This window comes from Oreochromis niloticus, linkage group LG9 (assembly GCF_001858045.2).
Source record: "Oreochromis niloticus isolate F11D_XX linkage group LG9, O_niloticus_UMD_NMBU, whole genome shotgun sequence".
NCBI lineage: Eukaryota > Metazoa > Chordata > Actinopteri > Cichliformes > Cichlidae > Oreochromis > Oreochromis niloticus.
In genome coordinates, this window is record NC_031974.2 from 23,118,710 (window position 1) to 23,138,501 (window position 19,792).

Consider the following 19,792-nt stretch of genomic DNA (forward strand, 5'->3'; position numbering starts at 1 on the left):
ATTAATAATGACCATCATGTTTGAGTATAAGGATGTTCATAAGTGCACTTCGGACAGCTTAGTTTGCAAGCTGATCAATTACTTTGTCCTTGTATCATCAGATCTATGGCTGTACATCATGGACACTCAGGTGAAAAGAGGACCTGAGCTGTCAAATGATCACTACCTGGCAGTGAGTTGGATCACATGGCATGGGACGACGCAGGACAAGCCTGGCATAACCAAGAATATATTGCGAGTGCGTTGGGATTGCATGGCAGAGGCCCATGTCTGGGAGATTTTCCAGGTATCTTCCAGCCGCTTCCTATCCAAAGACTCCAAGAAGGCAAAGCACTTTGACAGTCAGAACCGGCTCTCTGGCTGGCTATGTAACATAAAAGGAATATATTATGCCCTCCTTAACAAATTAATGTAAGTCTTCCACATTCCCAGAATGTGTATTTCAAAATTTAGCTCAAAACACCCCATATAATTCTCCCTGTTGTAACTTTATAGCTTTTTTTCCTCACTCAAGAAAGATATACAACAAAGCACTGTTAGCTGAATTGACAAAAACCTAAAACCTCAATCACACCTAACAGTTTTCATTAAGGTGGTTATTCGTTTCTGGGTGCGCTTACATAAACAGGGACATCTGATAAACCAACTGTGTTCTGCCTGCCTCATTACATTATCTAGATTGTCAGGTAATGAAGTTCAATAAAGAATATGAAAAATAAAATGGCAAAAGGAAAGAGTGTTGCTGCAAATAAGGCAAGAGGGCAATGCTGCAGAAAATAGCTGTGCTGTGAATTCATGGGTTAATATATATTTATTTTACCACTCAGTGCTCTCTCAGCAAGGCAATTTATTTCATATATGACAGCTGCACATTAGAGTTATAAAACTTTAAACCTGATCCTCTTAAACATTGCCGGCTATTCAGTGCATTGAGATCTGATACAGTCCCATAGCCTAATGAAGAATGTATGAAACATCCTCCTCCAGTAGCAAATGACTGTTGCACTTTACAGCATGGTGTTGTTAAAAGATTCAGTGATAATGTGGCGTATCATAGCAGACTTCAAGACACAAATCGAAACATAACTTTCTTTGGATGGAGTATCTATTTAGCATAAGTAGGCCATGTTGAAATGAAGCCACCTTTGTGAACTTAAATTAAAAAAGCTACATAGTGGGCAAGTTAGTTAAGGTTAATAACTGTGAGTGTGGTCTTATAAGTAATTCTACAGTGTACACTCCTATTCACATTCCTAAAAATACAGGCAGCCCCCAGTGCCTCCCGTTAACCACCTAGTAGATACACGTAAGGTATAAATGTGAAAATTCTAGGTGGTTTTGAGAAAACTTGACCTCTGATCTCTGACCTTGAGGTCAAACTGATCCCAAGATTTTTGTAAAAGCACCTGTGGCATTGATTTAAAAATTCTTCTCGAGTTATCACATTCACAAACTTGGGTGTCTACGCTGCCCACCCGCCTGCTGGGTGGAGTGACGACAAGACCCCATCAGCTTTTGACAGCCGAGGGGTAAAAAGTTAATAAGCTGTTAACAGGTGTTTTTCGATAAGTGTCTTTATGTTTTTTACACCAACAGTCCTACCTGTATTACTGCATGTAAATAGTCATCATATAAGGACTTACAAATATCTAGTATCTATTATGAGGACATTATATTAAGTGTTACCCATCATACCAATTTTTGGTGTCTTTTTAAAAGGCCAAAAAATCTTTAAATCTTAAATATCCATTAAATAAGTTTGATTAAACACACATAAACACACAATTCAAGTGACTACTATAACAAGCCACACTGGGGAACTAAAGAATATGTGCCAGATGAAACTGAGCTTTCCTTTCTCTTCTTTCTTTTCAGGGATCTGTCAGTTTCTCTGTTAAAGAGAAGCCCTAAAGTTCCCTTGCCTTGTGCTCAGGTCGAGATATACTCAGTAACAGTACTCTCTCTTCACTTCTTTGTATCCCCCCTCCTCTCTTGGGTTTCTTTCTCTCCCTCATCTCGCCTCTCCATCACTCTCTTGCTTCTATCCCCCTCATTAGGATGTCAGATCTCATTACAGAAGAAAAACAGCCGATTTAAAGGAGAAAGCAGATTGGTTTAATGGTTTGATGCAAATCCCTTCTCGTATTTTTTCCTTTCCTTTTACTGAGCATGTGTATGCGTGCAAATTCACACTGGAGAAAGGAACCAGTGCCACGGTGCTGCATATTCAAGCAAAAATAATCATGCTTTGTGAAAAACTTCATAACAAACAAACACACACACTTGCGCTTATGTAACAGACCAGAGTTGATCCCTTGTCCCAGGAACTGAATACATTTCAGTTCTGAAACCTAATGAGGAAAAAAAGTTTTGAACACTGCAGTATTTCCAGATAAGACTACAACAACGACACAAAATTAGTGTCTGTCATCCTTAAAAAGAGGAGCTAAGCTGAAAGGCACTACAGTCCATTAGACTAAAATTATGCCAAGAATTGAAAATACATGACATAAAATGGACATAGATATAAAGTGTTTTGGGGATATTTAAAATGCATAATGTTTATGTGAATAACACCACAGCAAAATATAGTGTAGAATATCAAGAAGAATTATTTGCCAAATGCAGTGCACTATCCACACTATCTGGTTAACACAAGACAAACTTTTATTATATACACGTAAGAAATTGGGAATGTGAGATTACAATTTTTACACTGACTGAAATTTTCTGTAAAATGTATTTAAAGTCCAAAAAAAGTATATTCACTGGTATTCATACAGCCTGGCAGCATTTGGTTGTCTGGATCCGCAAGCTGTTCAGAAAATATAACTTTGTTTTTACTGTGGCTTAGTGATTACTGATTGTCTGAATTTATATATCTGTCTTATAAAGATATGTTAGGGATAGATGTTAAAATATAAACCATCCCTTATCAACTGCAATAGATCAACCTTGAGAAATAACAGCTACACTGAATCCAGCCAGTCACCACCTGAGCTACATGGAGGCCTAATGTTAAGCTATTAAAGAGAAAAAGAGCCACAGTCATTCAGAGACACTGTTATTCCCAATGGTCAGAGTCATTAATACAAGTCAAGATTGCTTTTATGAGATAAAGAGGGGAAGTACAAAGACAAAAAAGTAAGCCCAAATGCAGAAGGAAAGGACGAAATGGTAGAAAACAAGGAGAGGTCAGAAAAAAGGAAAGAAAAAACAGACAATACGGGCATAAAACAACATGAGGTAAAGATTTACATTCTCCTCTTAATTAGTAGAAATGATAGATGAGACAGAGGAACCAAAAAAAAGTCAGAATGGTAAACATATTTGTAAAGAGAAAGGAAATCACTGCAAGCAGTAGGAGAGATCACAACATCATTAAGATAATGGAGAAAATGAGACTGATGTTACAGAAAAAGGAAGCGATTGTAAATTAAGACAGGAAAGCATAGTGACAAGTGAAGCGTAGGCTGATTTTAGAAACACAATCTCTTGTGGGAAAATATACCAGCATGTAGGTGTATCCATGTGCGCGCTGGAGAAGATGTGGCCATGCAGGAATAATCGTTTAAAATAGGCCGCATTAACCTGCAGCCCTCTGGGGCACTGGCCTGGTTTAATCCAAGAATGAAACACTACACATCACTGCCTGCACACATGCATGCAAAAACACGCAAATACACACTCATACTTGCTATACATAGCGTTGTGCTGTGTAGATGTAAAAATAATGAAGAGGCTGAGACAGTAGCAAATCACTGAAGAAGAGTGTGTAGATGTGAGAGATGTTTGATGAGGGGGTGACACATGCAGTGGAGGTTTAGTAAAAGCTTTTTTATTTTTCCTTCAGTTATATTAGCCACAGTGACAGTGCTGTTAATGCAACACTCACAGCAACAATTAATGTAGTGCTGAAATGAACTGAGCTAGAAGACTTGAGAGCTGTGGAAGCCAAGCAGACAGGTTTACCAATTACCAACATTTTAAACTCAACCTGAGTGAACTGTCAAAGTGTGCTGTCAAATAGCTGTCCGCTGTGCTGGGAGACAATGGCTTCCTGAGACTACAGGTCTGTTGGTTTACTGCGGCGTTGGACATAAAATAAGCCATCAGGCTAGCACAGTATTTTGAAAATCGACATCATTCTGGCAAAAGTTTGCCACAATGTAACTAACTTAGCCATAACTAACATTTTACCTTCTAAAATCATTTGAACTATAGATCTGAGCCCACCATATGTCCATTTTACTCGCTTCTTCTTCATGTCCTGTTTGTTCCTAATTCGTATTTCCTTTCATGTGTCTCTTTGAGATAAAACCGGCCCAGAAAACAGTAGCTATGAAAACAGCGCACGCAAAATTAGAGTCACTTAGATGGCTTTTGTTGTACCACGTCGCTCCTCTTCATAGTTAAGTGCCCAGTTAAATAATGCTATGCCCCCTGCTCTCAGCGAATATTGTGGGCTTCATTTGACTGCCTTGTTTAAATTGGCCCTAAATTAGACTGACACTGTGCACCACACACTGTAGACCTCTGACTACAACTTTGGAATTTTTGAAGTCAAATACCCACACAAAACTGTCTCTCTTTTCTTTTCAGCAAAGGGATGACTTATAGCATTAATTACATTGATCCATGCCAGCTTAATGAACCAATAATGTGAGCTTGCCATTGCCAAGAAAAGGCACTATGACATAATTAATGACTTACCGCTCACTATGTCAGCACAGCCCTTATCAGTTCATTATGTGCCATCACTCTATGCATTATGAATCCTTATTAGACAACCTCCTTTTCACTGCACATGCTATTCACACAAATTTCAAAATACGCTGTGTAAAGGCCAAGCTTTAATTCAATAGCCCTGAGACTTCAAGGTGCTGTTAATCTTCGGTGTGTTGTTCTTGCAGTGTAGGTACAAGGGCCAAGCGCAGCAGGGAAATATTTGTGCATGAGATAAAATATATGCTCTGATGAAGGATTTAGCTCCAACAATATCAGACAATCTATTAAAACACTGTATCATTGGAGAAGTGCATTGTAAACCTCCAGTGTTACAATTAAATGCACACGGTCTAATCCACAGTCTATTGATTTTCGTAGCTGCAGTGCAAATTTCCTTTGTGAGTTTTCTCATACCCATCTATTGAAACTACAAATACAAGGCGCAGTAAGTTATAGATAACACTGGATTCTCTCTGTACACTTCTGAAGCACACTTGTTTAAATGATTTCTGCTTGCAAAGACAATGATATCACTGTATGAAGCGTTCTGAATTTCACTGATTGTAATCAAAGCAATATCCCACAAGAATATGAGCAAACCCAATGACCCAACTCTGAAATGTGCTTCAAAAGCTATGCTTGGTGCTTATGGAAGATGTTCATTCCTTTTAAGTGAGTGAAACTGATGAACTCAAACTCTGGTCTAGGGTGGCATATTTACTGTCATAATTCTGACCTGAATGCTAATGATAGCTATTAAGGATCGACTCGTTAAAGACATCGATGGAGCTGTGAATGCGGTTTGAGAGACTTGGGTGTTTTTGTGTGGATATGATACTGTAATGGGATTAACATGGTATACCTAAACCCACAATGAGATAAGCTCAATGAGGTCCTATTAAAAATACACTGCTGGCAACAATGGAGAGTGAAAGAGAATGTGACTGTGTGAGTTCGATAGTAAATGTATCCAACTGCAGTTCATTGCGAATAAAAAAAAGGGAAAAAAACATCCACACAGCCTATTGTGCTTCTAAAACACAAAAGGCTTGGCAATGCCTTTTTCTATGCCACTTACTCTTTATTTTTCATGAAGCATTATCTTCATTTGGCTCTAGAGTTGATAGAAATTCACTGTTCATCTAGACAACATACCATTCACTTTGTAGAAAAGAAAATTGGCACTGATAAGTGTTTATATATTCAGTGCATAGGTATCTCAGTTGTTCCTGACATTGGTTAACAAGTATTATTTTTGCTTGGTGACTGATTAAAAAAACTGGCATGGACAGATTTCCCTTTAGATACTAAAGAACACACATTTTGTCTCCTTACAAAAGTTACTTGCAGCACATTTTTGCATGTTTATGTTAGACATGACGCATTATTTGCCTAGTGTCTGGTGGAAAAATAATGGATATCATAAACTATTCCAGGACAAATTCTTATATTTTAAACTATGGAAAAGCTGTTGAAGTTCCACTTTATATTTAAGACATATATGGGTTCATATTCCTGAGCAGAAACACACCAACAGGCTTAAAAATGCAAACTCAAGGACTGTTCTTTGTTGTGGAACCATCTCGGCCTTGCTCAAATACGGACATGCATTCTGAGACACACTAGTATTTAAGGAGAATTTTTAGGTATCTATACGTGTAGTATGTATTTTTCTGAGAGCTTTTTACTTTTACTGTAGCTAAAGTTATCTCTACAATATATATTTCTACTTTCAAGTCCTTAGATTTTCAAATTAGGCCAGTTACCTCACATTAAATGACTCTTTCATACAAGAAAGAGTGCCATCCGTGAACAATTTACCATGGCGTCAAGCAAAGCACAGTGCAATGCTGGAGTGCAGTCTTTGCATGACCAATAGAAATGAGGAATGACATGGAGTGGGTACATATTATACACATACACATCAGTGGGTGCGGAAAGAAAAAAGACATACACAGATTGCACAACACATATTTGGGACCTTCACTTAGCCCAGCAGGCAGAGCAGTGAATGTAACTCTCTTTGTGAAAGGGCCTTAATACATTAAATTGATTTGAACCTAAATCAATTGGAACAATAACACATAAAAGACAATCATATTGGCTTATCCATCACCGGAGCCTAATGCTAGTTAAAAACAATGAAAGAGGGAAAAGCCATAATTTATGTATAATTTATAGTCGTACACTCAAGGGTTTAAGTAGGTCAGAACTATCAGAAAAGTGCTTTTAGTGCAGATTTCCACAAGTTTTGGTTACATTACTAAAGCATGAGAAGAGTGAGAGTGATCATGATGGAAATAGCATGGAAGGTAATTTTAAATGCAACATTTCTAACAGCTCAGAGAATATCAGCAGAAGCTGAGCTCTAAACTGATCACCAACTGGCTGAGTTGGATCAGGTGGAAGGGGAAGTTAGTGGGCAGGCCTGGCACAGCCAAATGTATTATGATGGTGTGGTGGGAGCATCTAACAGATCTTAAATTCCTACCTCCGGCAGAAGTTTGACAGCATTCCGAGGGAGACTCGGGAGACTGAGTCTACCACGTGGATCATGTTCTGCACCTTTATTGCTGAGGTGACCTGTGGCCACAGGGTAGTTGATCTGTTTCATGGTTTTAATGTCTGAACCAGATGGTGGATGGTGGCGAAGAGAGCAGTCAAGCTGAAGACTGGGTCCTATTGAGCTTGGTTAGCCTGTGGGACTCTGGAGGCAGGTAACGAGCGCGGCGTGGCTCTGACTCCAGCAAAAATTCAGGTGTGGGAGGAGTTTGGTGAGGCCATGTAACAAGACTTTTGGTCTGCCTCAAAACAGTTCTCGCAAACCGTCAGATGCCTCAAGAGGAGGAAGCAGTGGTCTGCTCGCATTAGGTACAGTGGGAGTGGGGTGCTGCTGAATTCAAGTGAGTATATAATCAGGTGGTGGATGGAATACTTAGAGGATCTTGTCAATCCCACTGACACAGTCTGAGTCTGGGAACGAGACGGATAACTCAGATTGAGGTATCTGACTATTTGACTACACTTTGGTAGTCTAAGGATCTTGCCTCTGCTTTTAGTGGATGATATAATTCTGTTCACATTATCAGGTGGTGGCTTCCAGGTTAGTTTAGTGTTAAACAGCGGAATTGACAAGTAGCATCTCCAAGTTTGAGAGAAGGTGGAAATGCCCACTCTCGGTCAGGCACAAGTTATAATTATAATATGACATCAGGTTTAACCTATAAGGAACTATTTCTTTGCTTTTGTACTATAGGTATATCTCACAGAAGTTGAATCAGTAATTCAACTCACGTCAACTTCAGCCTGTTTTTTACCTACTGAAGACAAAATTAAGGCCAGAGAGCCACACAAACAAGCCCAGTACCTAACCAATAAGAACGAGACCCTCTGTGGATTGGCCAGCTGCTTTTCTGAATCTCCCTCCAAAACATTTCAGATAAAAAGCTTGCCACTGAAATGCAATGTTGTGCTTTTCCAAAAGCCAGCATCTTGATTTACCCTTAACCAGTTGATCTTTAACACTAGACCTATGTGTGGCTGTAACTTTTTCTCTTTCTCCTACTCAGCAGCTTTTCCAAGGCTATGTGACTATAGCACACTTCCTTTCTGCTGAACAGGTGAATATTAGAAAATCTAAATCTAAAACAGTTTTAAATTACACCTCTTACCAGCTGGTTACAGTCACCATCAAGGTCAAAACTTGGATTTTTTTTACCTACCTTTACTCCTTCACTAAATGTTTTTTGCCTCTGTAAGTCTAATTTGTGTATTACTGTTGTATCATACACTTTATAGAGAAAGTGGTTGCCCTTGTTTTCCATAACATACTCTTAGTCACTTGTCAGAGATGACTTTTTTGCCACCTGAGTTCATTTACCTTAAGCACAGTTTCAGAGTTCAGGGCTTAAACTCTAAAATGTCTAAGCCACACAAAGTAGAAACAAAACAAAACATGAAACTGCATTGATGATACAATTTGATGCGATGCCTGCCTTACCTGTGTTGTTGCGGTAGGGCCCTGAGTCCGGGCACTGGCTCTGGCTAAGGCTTCTCATGGGGCCCTTGTTGTGATAGACACGTTCTTCATAGATCGGATCTATGTGGTGCTCTGGGGACCCCAGAGGCCGAAGGGGCTCTTGACTATGCTGACTACTGTAGGAGCCACGAGAACCTAGAGTGAAGAAAGAGGAAGTAAAAAGCTGTGAGTACAACACAGTGAAAAAGGAATGACAAAGTGAAAGGTAGAAAATGAGGAAAGAAGAGGAGCAGGTTAGAAATAAAAAGGATGGAGAGGGTTGAGTAAGAAGTATCTGACATGTGAAAAGAGCGGTAAAATAAAGACATAAATGTGGATATGGTATTTAAACAAAAGGAAAATAAAGAAGCATATGCAGCAACAAGTCTATTTGAATTTTAGAACTGTCCATTGCCATTCTTCACCTACGCTGATGTAGACTAGTGTTGTGGGATAATTAGGACGCAGTGCACAAAGTCGTTCTGAGCAACTAAGGGTTTGGTAGTGTGTGTTCGTCTGTCTGTGTTTGTACGACTGGTAAGGAAGTGAGAGAGTTATAGTTCAAGCAAATCAAAAGCAGAGAAAAAAAAATAGAGACATATGCAGCAACAAATGAGATAAGAAGAAATATACAGATTGAGAGAGACAGAAAACAGGGAGTGATGCCTCTGCATTTAATTTTTTTTAATCTCCATGGAACACATTGCTGTTCGTCAGCTATAAAATAATGAGATGCAACCCCCCCCCCCCCCTCTCTCCTTTGCTCTGTGTTTGGCAGGAGTCCCACAGAAAAAACATGGCAAGGAGACATTGACAGCAGGCATTTGTTCATTACACAGCAGAACAAATGTAAGGCAAGGGGCCTCCCAGTGAAGACAAGGAGACCCAAAATTAAAATTAGGCAAGGGTAGAAAAGTAGCAAATTGGGGGAATATGAAGACAAGTCAGGAGGATTTAGGTGACATGGCGCGAGATAGAAATGGAAAGACATAAATAGTCATACATACACTGAGTTAGAAAGCTATGAGTGACTGAGATGGTCCAGTGGAGCTAATGTCATATCATATTACAATAGTTTTCAGTGCACTGGAAGTCGCGTGCCAAGAAAGTTACACGGGATGACGGGCCAGCGCATGAAGATTCAAACCTCCCTGTGAATCCATCATCAAGTTAACACAGTCAAATACCTCAATCTGTCAGGTTATATCAGAAATCAATGCATATTAATAGACTTTGCCATCTAAGTAGGATTAAATATATGCAGCACACCGAAGAATGAACAATAACCTATTATCCTATTTCTTTACTATTATGGCAGATGATAAACCGCTGTTGCACCTCAACTCTGCCCTTTCAGCTGTGTGGTTAACTGACTGGCCTGTTAACCTCCTGAGCCTATCAAAGGTTGGCTGCATCCCTTCATACTCTACTGGCCAGCTGGTGAACTCAAACAGCAAGAGGACAAGGGTGTCAGCATAAGGGAAGAAAAAAGAATAATAGACACTGGAAGAACGGACATTAGAACTGCCGTGGACCCCAGGTAAAATACAGTGAATTTTACGGGGGAGGACTGAAAGACAATATGAGAATATGCATGAAAGAGTACTAATTAGAGTCATGGACACACCCATTAACAGCATGAGTCATCCGAGCTCTTTCGCTTCCTCTAGTGCCTTTCATCTTCGAAGTCTTGGTGAGTTGGTTTTATTTCATTATACATTTACTCTTTGGCTCACAGGGGCCCACTCATGGAAGTACTGACCTCTTTCTTTAAAGAGGAAGAGGAACTTTAAGACAAAAATGACAGGCTGATGTAGAGAGTGAGAGAGAGAGAGATCCCCTCACATGATGTTTTATTCAGTAAAATATTTAAAATGAATAACAACATGCCAAACCCAACTCTGATTCCTTGATGAATTACAGTCCTGCCTGTTTAGTAAAAAATAGAGCAAACTACATTTTACCTACAACAATATAGCAAGGAGCTGCTCATTCATGTGTATATTGTAATTCCACCAAGAATGGTAGTATAGTTCTCAACGGCAGATTTAATATTAAAGACGACTGTTACAACGATTTTTCTGAGAAGTATAAATTAAAAAAAATAGAACAAGACTCTATATTGAATTTCCACAGCTTTGCATCTGAGTTTCTAATGTTAACCAGCAACTATTTTCAGTGCCAATAAAGCTCTGCATCTAAACCACACATTATATATTGTATGCTGCATATATTATCCTGCATTGCTACCATGGCAATATTTAGACCCAGTGAACTATATCACACCAGCCCTACATACAAAAAGCACAGACAGTAAACGTCTTTTTTAGGCAATTTCTGTTGTACGCAGCTTAACTCTGGCATAGAGTAGGAGCTGTGAAGCTGCTAAGTACCTCTCCAAACATGCTACTCAGATGAACTCTACTGTGCTTTTCCTAGGAGCACATCATCCACTGTGATAAGCCATTTTCTGAGTAACACTATCTACACACAATTCATGCTTGGTAGAATTTTGAAAATGTGGTAGCTATCAGACCTTACAGGTGAAATAAAACATGGTGCATTGCCAGCATGAATTGCCATTAAATTGTCCTCATGCAATCAACGACAATCTGGTAGTCTATGCGCATGATAGCAAATTGTGTTAATTTTATTTCCCCAGTCCATTCCTGTTCACATCTTTCTTTTCTACTCCATTTAAAGGCTTCAGGAGACATGAAACCTGAGGCAATGCATCAAGATCACAGATGCACCCTCAGGGTAAACCATGAAGGTCATGTTCCTATCACTGTAGCTCTAAGTTTAAAGAACTGATAAATTAAACTTACTCCATGTAGCATGGTTCAATCAATATTCATCTATTTTATATTTTATGTTTCATTTCTTTGATGAAAAAAATCAAAATACACACAGGAAAAAATGTCCATGGCAAAGGATGCTCTAGCAGAGTCACCAAGTCACCTTTTCCTTACTTCACTCACAGTTACAATTAGATTACAAAATGTCCTTTCTGAAGTCAGTAAGAAGAAAGAAACACAGCAGATCAAGAAGAAGATAAACCATTTCCTAGTGTATTGAAAGCAATGTCAATATTTATAGACCTACAGTTGGATCTATAGATATTTGGACACTGGTCTTAGTACATGTAACCCTGGGAAACGCCAAACAGATTGTATCTTAATCTAAATCCATTTGGTACTTTTAAGAACTGGCTGCACTAAGATCAGTGTCCTTCCCTACACCCAGCACATGTGTATTGGAAGACATAATTAGGAATTTTAAGTCATTCTTAAAGCAGGTACACAGCTGGGAGTGAAATAGCTCATAACTCTCAAATATAACTGCTGATAGCTTAGTATATTCATTTTAAAGTTTAAACTTTCTAACGGGCAGCCTCAGAGACACTGATGCCTCCTTTGAAGTATAGCCTGAGATATCAACCACAGCACAGTGATGTGCTTTTTCATAGACCGGCTAATTCAATAGATTTAAACATAGCAATTGACATTTCTAAGAACAGCAGTCTGATGCAATGAAATGTAACAATTAGACTACAAATGCTCCACTGATACGAGATACTACATCAGCAGCACAAACAGACAATCGAAGATACACTGCGAGAGATTTACTTATATCCATAGTACACTTAGTTTAATACGGATTACATATTTTGGAGGGTTTATGTTTTGTGCAAGCACATGAAACTATACACGACAATGCATGAATGTGTCAACCCCCACCTGCCAGACTTCCAGGTCTCTGCAGAGTAGCAGTAGCGTAGAGTTCGTGGGAGATCTTGTACTGGTCAGAAGCGTGATGAGCTGCCAGTCGTTTGGGAGACAGAGTTGCATAGCTCCCTATGCCTGAACTCATCTGCAGAGATGAGAGTTGCTGGATTGAACAGTTAAGAATACTGCGTGTGGCAGCCAAATATGTAACAGCGGACATGGCTCGTGTTTCAGTTTGATTGGTGTGGATAAAAAGTCTTTGTACTGACATGTTTTTAAGTTTACATTGCTAAATTAGTTTTGTTCGAATGCAAAACCTTTGGAAAAGGGTGTATAAATGCAAATGTCCAATCATTTTAGAGTCAAGGATGTAATTTACACAAAAATCTAAATATATAACTAAAAATAATTGCCCTGCAGCTGCCCCGTGTTATTATTTTTGTGACCAAACATCTGGTAGAATGTGAATAATATAATAGTAACACCAGCCATATGGTTTTAATGCACTATATAACTACAGAATGTCATAAAGTTACACTTACAACAAATAACACAACTAACAATTACACATCTGTTCAATCGTTTAGAAAAACATAATCACCACTGTAGAATCAGTTAAACTGTAATGTAAATGTATAACAATAATATAATATGTACAAAATGGATACAATAACTAAATTCCTCCAAGCAATCTGTGATTACAGTCACTGTGAAAGAGGTGAGGAGAAAGCTAACCCAGCTTTAACCTTATGTACATACAATCTGAATATTACACATTCCCACATTCAAATAATAAGTATTTCTATGCATTAGTGTGAGACACCATTCAGTTATATAGCACTTGTCTAAAGTCCTTTCACTTTGCAGAAGTGAATTTATATTCCACTAAGCGCAGTTGCATTAGCATTCATTATAATATTGTATAACCAGTGGTAATTTTAATGGACTTTAAATGTATGCTTCACATAAAAATCTTCTCATTTTATAGTCTATTATCACAAAATACATTTCCTTTCTGCGTGTGTCCACATTGTATAACTGTTGAATGATCTACCTGGTGAAGAGGGGAAGATGTGGAGCTGGCCCCTCCCCCTCCTGCTGTGGAATTAGGTGGAGATGCCACCCTCAGGGGGGAACCGCCCCCTCCTGCTGTTGTCACAGCAACTGTGGTGCTGAAAGACCAATGGGCAAAGTAGCAGCATTTGTTTATACATATATATAGTTTATACATATGTATATATATATATACATATATATATATATGTGTGTGTGTAAAAAAAAAAATTAAACGACTGATTGCTCTTCATGTTTAAGAACAATCATTTGTCATGTGTCATGTACAGGATATGTTTTTATATGCTGGCATAAAGAAGCTGACAATCAACTTGCAAGACTTAAGTTTAACTTTTATATTCTTTTCTGTTTTTTTATTCTAATGCAAAACATCATCATGTGTTTACCTTATTCTCAAGCTATTTTTCAAGCCTTTTCATTATTCTAATACGGACTGTATGTCAGCATTAGCAGGAGTACATGTTCTCTACCTGTATGATTTGGCCAATCGATTAGCAGGAGACTGTTTGGGAGAGGAGGAAGAAGAGGAAGGCAGCCGCTGAGTGGTAGCGTATCCTTGTGCATCAGAGGCTGATCCCAGACGTTGAAGTTTACTGGGGGAACCGGACCCTGAGCCTCCCCCTGCTGACAGAGGGGAACCCTGGGCAGGTAAGGTGGCACTGGAGTAGTAGATACCTTGAAAAAAGAGTGGAGGGAAAACACTTTATTGAACATGTAAATGTTACAGAATGACAGAGAAATGTGATCAGTCTTATAATAATGATGTGAAATAGACTTAAAGTAGGTCTTAAAAAGCAGGAGATTGTGGCTGATAACTTGGTAATATGCCAAAAAAAAAAATTATAATAGCAAAACACTGGCTCAAAGGTCAAAATTTAGATATTACTTTAAGTGCATCAGTGACACTTTACTTAAAAAAGCTGTTTGCATATATACTGTATAATGCTTAGAATTTTAGATTTGCAACATACACAGACATTTGCCTGGATATGAGCACACTGGGTATCATTATCAGTGAGTGATCAATTTTAACAATAAAAAAACAAGACTAAGTGAGGATTGCAAATAAATAACCCATAACTCTGACCACAGATCAAGGATACACTAATAATATGATAAAGCTATTCATACTGCACGTTCTAAAAATATTCTGTTAGTATCATATTTTTGGTTTTTTGGTTGTTGGTCAGTGTCTCCATATGCCATTTGTGCATATCAACTGTATGCCAGGCCTTGTCATATTATTACATGCAAAGAAATTGGAGATGTGATCAGGCTTACCTGACCCCGGCCCAGTTTGTGATTGTTGCTGCTGGGCTGCACGGCTTGATGTCACCTGGTGGGTTGTAAGGGGAGGCAGAGCAACTGAAGATTAGCATGACAGGGAGGTGATTAGTTTGGGAGGATAAACTTGAGAAGAGTTGAAGGGAGAGACGGAGTTAAGAAAATAAATGGGATGAAACGGAATAAAGAGTAGTGTTCATGAAAAAAACTTTTATGCACAATGAGTTCAGTCGAGCCTTTGAGGGTTCTTGAATGAACCTAGGGAGCGCTAGTAATGAAATCCCCACAGAACACAGAGGGACGACAAAAAAGACGCACAGAAGCCGACAACGAAGTCCTCTGAGCTCAGCTGACTGAAATCCTTTCTTGTAAAGCCTTGTCGCACCATCTATTAAAGGTAGAAAAAGTTATGTAGTCAACTGTATAGTCATATTTTATTATCTATGATCCGTTATATTAAAATCCCAATTTTCACAAAAAATTAACAAAACTAAATCTAATATTATAAACTGGTTAATGTTTAACATCTATTTACAAGGCAAACCTACAGCTTGGATGGCAATATGCAGTGAATTCCCAACAGATAAGAAAGGTATGTGAGTCAAAGACAGAATATGAAAAGCCTTTTTACTCCACAACATAGGCTGGCCTATCCATATATATTCCCCTTATTCTCCAGAGACAGTAAAGGGAGCATATGTCAGACCCTGCTGAGCCTTATATAGCCTTGTGTGTAAGTTTGAGCTGTAAAGGTGATTCAGATCCATTATTACTAGACTGACACAGCTTCAGATGTAGAAAGCCATATTATGCAATCATGCAGTTACTGAGTCACCTTGGAGGATTGTCAGTACTGTCTATACAGTAGTTTGGCTCAGACAATCTGAGTAACTGAGTAATATATAGATGCATACCTGATACAAAATGTATATAAATATATATTTACATTTAAATGAAAATGCATTAATTGGCATTAATGTATTCTGCTAGTCCTTAGAATATTTAATGTCTGTTATATTTTACTGAAGAGCAAAAAGACACTAAATTGCATGCAGTTAACACATGATCTGATCATTTGATAACCAGTAGCTCACAATAGCTGAACACACTCGGGAGCTGTGTTTGTATTGAGTTGTGCTGTTTGTATTTGCAGCTGCAAAATTGTGCAGAGAAACAAAACAAAACAAACAAAAAAGCCCACTTGCTTTCTCAGCATATCTACCACAAATAAATGTAGCAGCATGCACCAGCATACAATCTCCCTTTTGTTTCCAGTGGCTGTCTGGGTCTCTGGTTATTTTTCTGCTTTGTGATAAGGGCGTGTATCTATTGAGGACAACGGCACTGGTTCCAGAATGCTAGGTTTGAAAAGAGGTTGTGAAATTTACAGTATAATTTGCTGGAGGGATCTTAGAAAAAAAAATACCTGATGTACAGTTTATGGAAGAAAACAGGCAGGAAAGCAAGCAGGTGACACACACAGAGTGAAAGAACGTATAATTGGTAAAATGAGGATTGCACTCTGCAGTAGTTTGTATCAACATGTGTCTTTCTACATATTACTGGATAAATGTGGAATGCCATAATTTTTTGGGGGGAAAAAAACCTCCATCTCGAGTTGCAGGTTTACTATTTAAACTTAGTAGATGAGTTGTCCACAGTTGTACAACTGCTCAAAATGGGTCTTCCAGTATTTCAAATGTAGAGTGTTGGAGCACTGGATCTCTGTCAAGCTCACAGCACTTCACAGGGAGTCAACCTACAGCACTCAAAAAATGGGCCCCCCCCCACCTAATATTTATTAACTCCTTCTAAAACACACAATATTTGTCATTCATCATAGAAAAAAACTGGTATTGTGAATTCTCAATCCAAATAACAAATGTCTCTAAAATTGAAGATTTGGTGGTTTAAATAAATATATAAATATAATGTTGTGTTTATTTGTAAATATTAAAGAATATTGAATTCTACCACTGTATTTGATGTACCATCCCTAAATATTTTGTACCTCTACAGCTTTCCAGGGATAAATTACTAAAAGTACTGTAGAGGTCCTTTGTGTTAGTTTAGTAGATTATGAAACCAAGTGAATGACTTAAAGCTTATGAGACGAAGGGAAGAGCTCCTGTTAATGGTGGCTAATAGACTGTGTTCAACATTACAGATGTGCTACAATGAACAAGATGGAAAGTGAGGCCTAAAGAGTGTGGGAATGAGTAAATAAATCAATGGGTGAATAAATAATGAGTAAAAGATGAATTGCTGGCTGAGGTAACAAACAGATAGAAAGCCTGACACACACTACGAGGGAGAGCACTTTCTCGATCTCACTCTGTGTCATCTTGCAGTGCTGCTCTTTTTCTCCTCCAGTAAAACATTGGGATGTTTGAGGTGCCATGTATCCATGAATTATTAAAACCTGGCCTCTCAGGGTTATAAATATCCTACAAAAAGAGCAGCAACATGCTAGACCTTTTACTTTCTCTCCCTCCTTCAGATAGTCACCATGCATCCATGTAAAGGAATGCAACCCCTGCGTGCACACACACATACCCAAGTGCACACGAATGGAAAAAGATCAACAAAAACATACATGTACTACCCATGCATGCAAGCTGCACCTGCCTATCTAGCAGCACTGGCATGCATAAAGCTATTCATGAGCAGCAAGCTCTGTTGACAGCACTAGCCCCATTACACTGACAAGCCAAAAACATCAGAGGGGAGGATACACACACAGAGAGATACACACTCGCTCACATGGACAGAGATGGTGAGCAGAGAGGACAGGGAAGGAAGATGAGAGGAGGGGAAAAGAGGACAGGGAACACTGTAGAAAGAGTAAACATTCCTTTTTCCTAATCTGTCCATCCATCTACATCCCAGCCTATCAGTGTTTCTCTCTGTCTTTTCCTCCTGTTTCTTATTTATTAAGGCAAGGCATCTAAGCTTTATCTGAAACTAGCTTTGGTGTGACTGCAGGGGATGTGAATAAATATATTTACAAAAAACGATAACACTTCCTACATCATTTTCTTTCAAAAGACACATGAACATAAAATAACAAACCACAGAAATGCATGTGAAAACTGACAGAGCAGAAAGCAAATACCAGTTTACATTTAGTACAAAATTCTGCGCAAAGACTCAGAAACATACCAAAAGCCATTCACGACTATTGTCAAATAATTATCTAGTTTAAAATGATTCATTTAAACTATTTGATCTCATTTTGTATTCATAATTATCTATCATAAATGGAAGATTTATACCAGACGCTGGCTGCTTCACTGATTAACCAGATCAGTGGGTTTCTGTTTCATACAACATGTGTGTGTGTGTGTGTTTGCAGTAATACTTAATACTGATATGTTAAGAATATGGAAATTCAAAATAATTGGCAGCTGCAGGCTAGAAAGTAATTTGATAGATTTTCTCTCTATCAGCACACTGCTGTGGTTAATGTCTTTGTATCCATGTAGCTTTATTTTAAGTCTTTATAAACAAGACACTTGCAGAGATTTCTCTGTGTGTATTTAATTGTACCCTAATTTGGGTCTGTGAGCATTTCATAACTTGTTTTCTTCTAAACAACTTGCCTATGTCTATCATCACCTTCACACTAGAGACAAAATGCAATGGGCAGCTTGAAAAGGCAGGACTGGACTAAAGCACTTCAGCAGGGCTAATGAAATAGGATTCTGTACAAATATGCACTTCTACCCTGATCAAATAGACTCAGTTATGGTGTCAAACAAATTCACATTTGCTAAGAGCACTGAGAGCCAGAGTTACATGTAGCTGGATAAGCGCTATGCAACACAGTGCCTAAAAAAAGCCAGTAGAGGAAAATGAAGGGCAATGTTCGCAGAGTCTCTGAAAGAAAAAATCGGAGCGATAAGAAATCCGAAGACCAGCATCTCTCAACACTAGAAGTACTTATAAGTTTGCATAAGAAAATGGTTTTAATGCAGCTTTACTTATAAACTGAGGAAAATGCACTTCAAATTAGCCACCATCAAAGCCAAAATCCTTACTAAAATTTTGTGAACGCCAGCCTCCTAGACAAATGGAAAGTTTCTCACGACACACACTGTGGTTTGCACAGATAGCCAGTGACAGAATTGCTCTTGGTTTTGTTCTCATCAACACTTGCATGCTCAATATTCTCTTTGTTCGGAAGTATTTCCCACCTGGTTGTAGCTGTGCACAGCTCCTCCAACTTGCCCGCTGCGCTGAGGAGTTGCTGCAGAGATGCTGTCGCTTAGGGCGAGGGTCTGGTTGCTATGGTAGCTGGCAGAGTACTGGAGCGAAGCCTCCGGGGTGGAGTTGAGCTGCAAGGAACTCTGGGAAAGAAGAGCCGGTCCTACCAATTGAGACAGAGGTGGCGTATGGTTGTATAGAAAGGGGGTTGAGTTGAGTTTGTGACAGAGCAAGTGAGAGCGTGAGAGAGACAGATTAAGAGTGAGAAAGAGAGGGGGTGTGAAATAGGGAAAAGAGAGAGAGAGAGAGCAAGCAGCAATTTAGAGCAGATAGTGCAGCAGTGCAGCACTCCGTGAGTTGGAGATAGCATACATAATTTATTAGCAGAGGAAGACCGAAACAGAGGAACAGAAAGAACTGGAGGAGAAGGAGGAGGAGCAGGGAGATAGAGAGGATGAGAGGAGGAGGAGGAGGAGGGCTGAAAAGAAAAAAGTTGTAATAGACGGAACACCTAACATCTTAAACAATACCTCCCGAAACATGTTCATTTTTTATTTTGTATTGTTGGCTTAAAAAAAAAAACTTTACTCAAGGTGGACCATGATGGTCTGGTCTAGAATTAATTAACAAACATTATTTTATTTTTCCAGTAGTTAACTGAGCTTTGAAAAACAATGAAATTTGGCTTCAAACACCTAAAATGCCAATCCATCTTCCAAAGGGTTAAAACAAGAGACTATGTCGACCACAATGA

General features: G+C 38.8%; 1 protein-coding gene across 1 annotated transcript in view; it reads right to left on the reverse strand.

Annotated features, from left to right (window-relative positions):
- The window catches only part of ctnnd2a (catenin (cadherin-associated protein), delta 2a), a 250,221-nt gene that overhangs the window by 108,811 nt on the left and 121,618 nt on the right, over positions 1-19,792 (reverse strand). Inside the window, 6 exon segments of the mRNA XM_025910444.1 lie at positions 8,729-8,902; positions 12,487-12,619; positions 13,529-13,646; positions 14,019-14,223; positions 14,830-14,884; positions 19,029-19,201. Of these exon segments, the coding sequence (XP_025766229.1) occupies positions 8,729-8,902; positions 12,487-12,619; positions 13,529-13,646; positions 14,019-14,223; positions 14,830-14,884; positions 19,029-19,201 (858 nt within the window).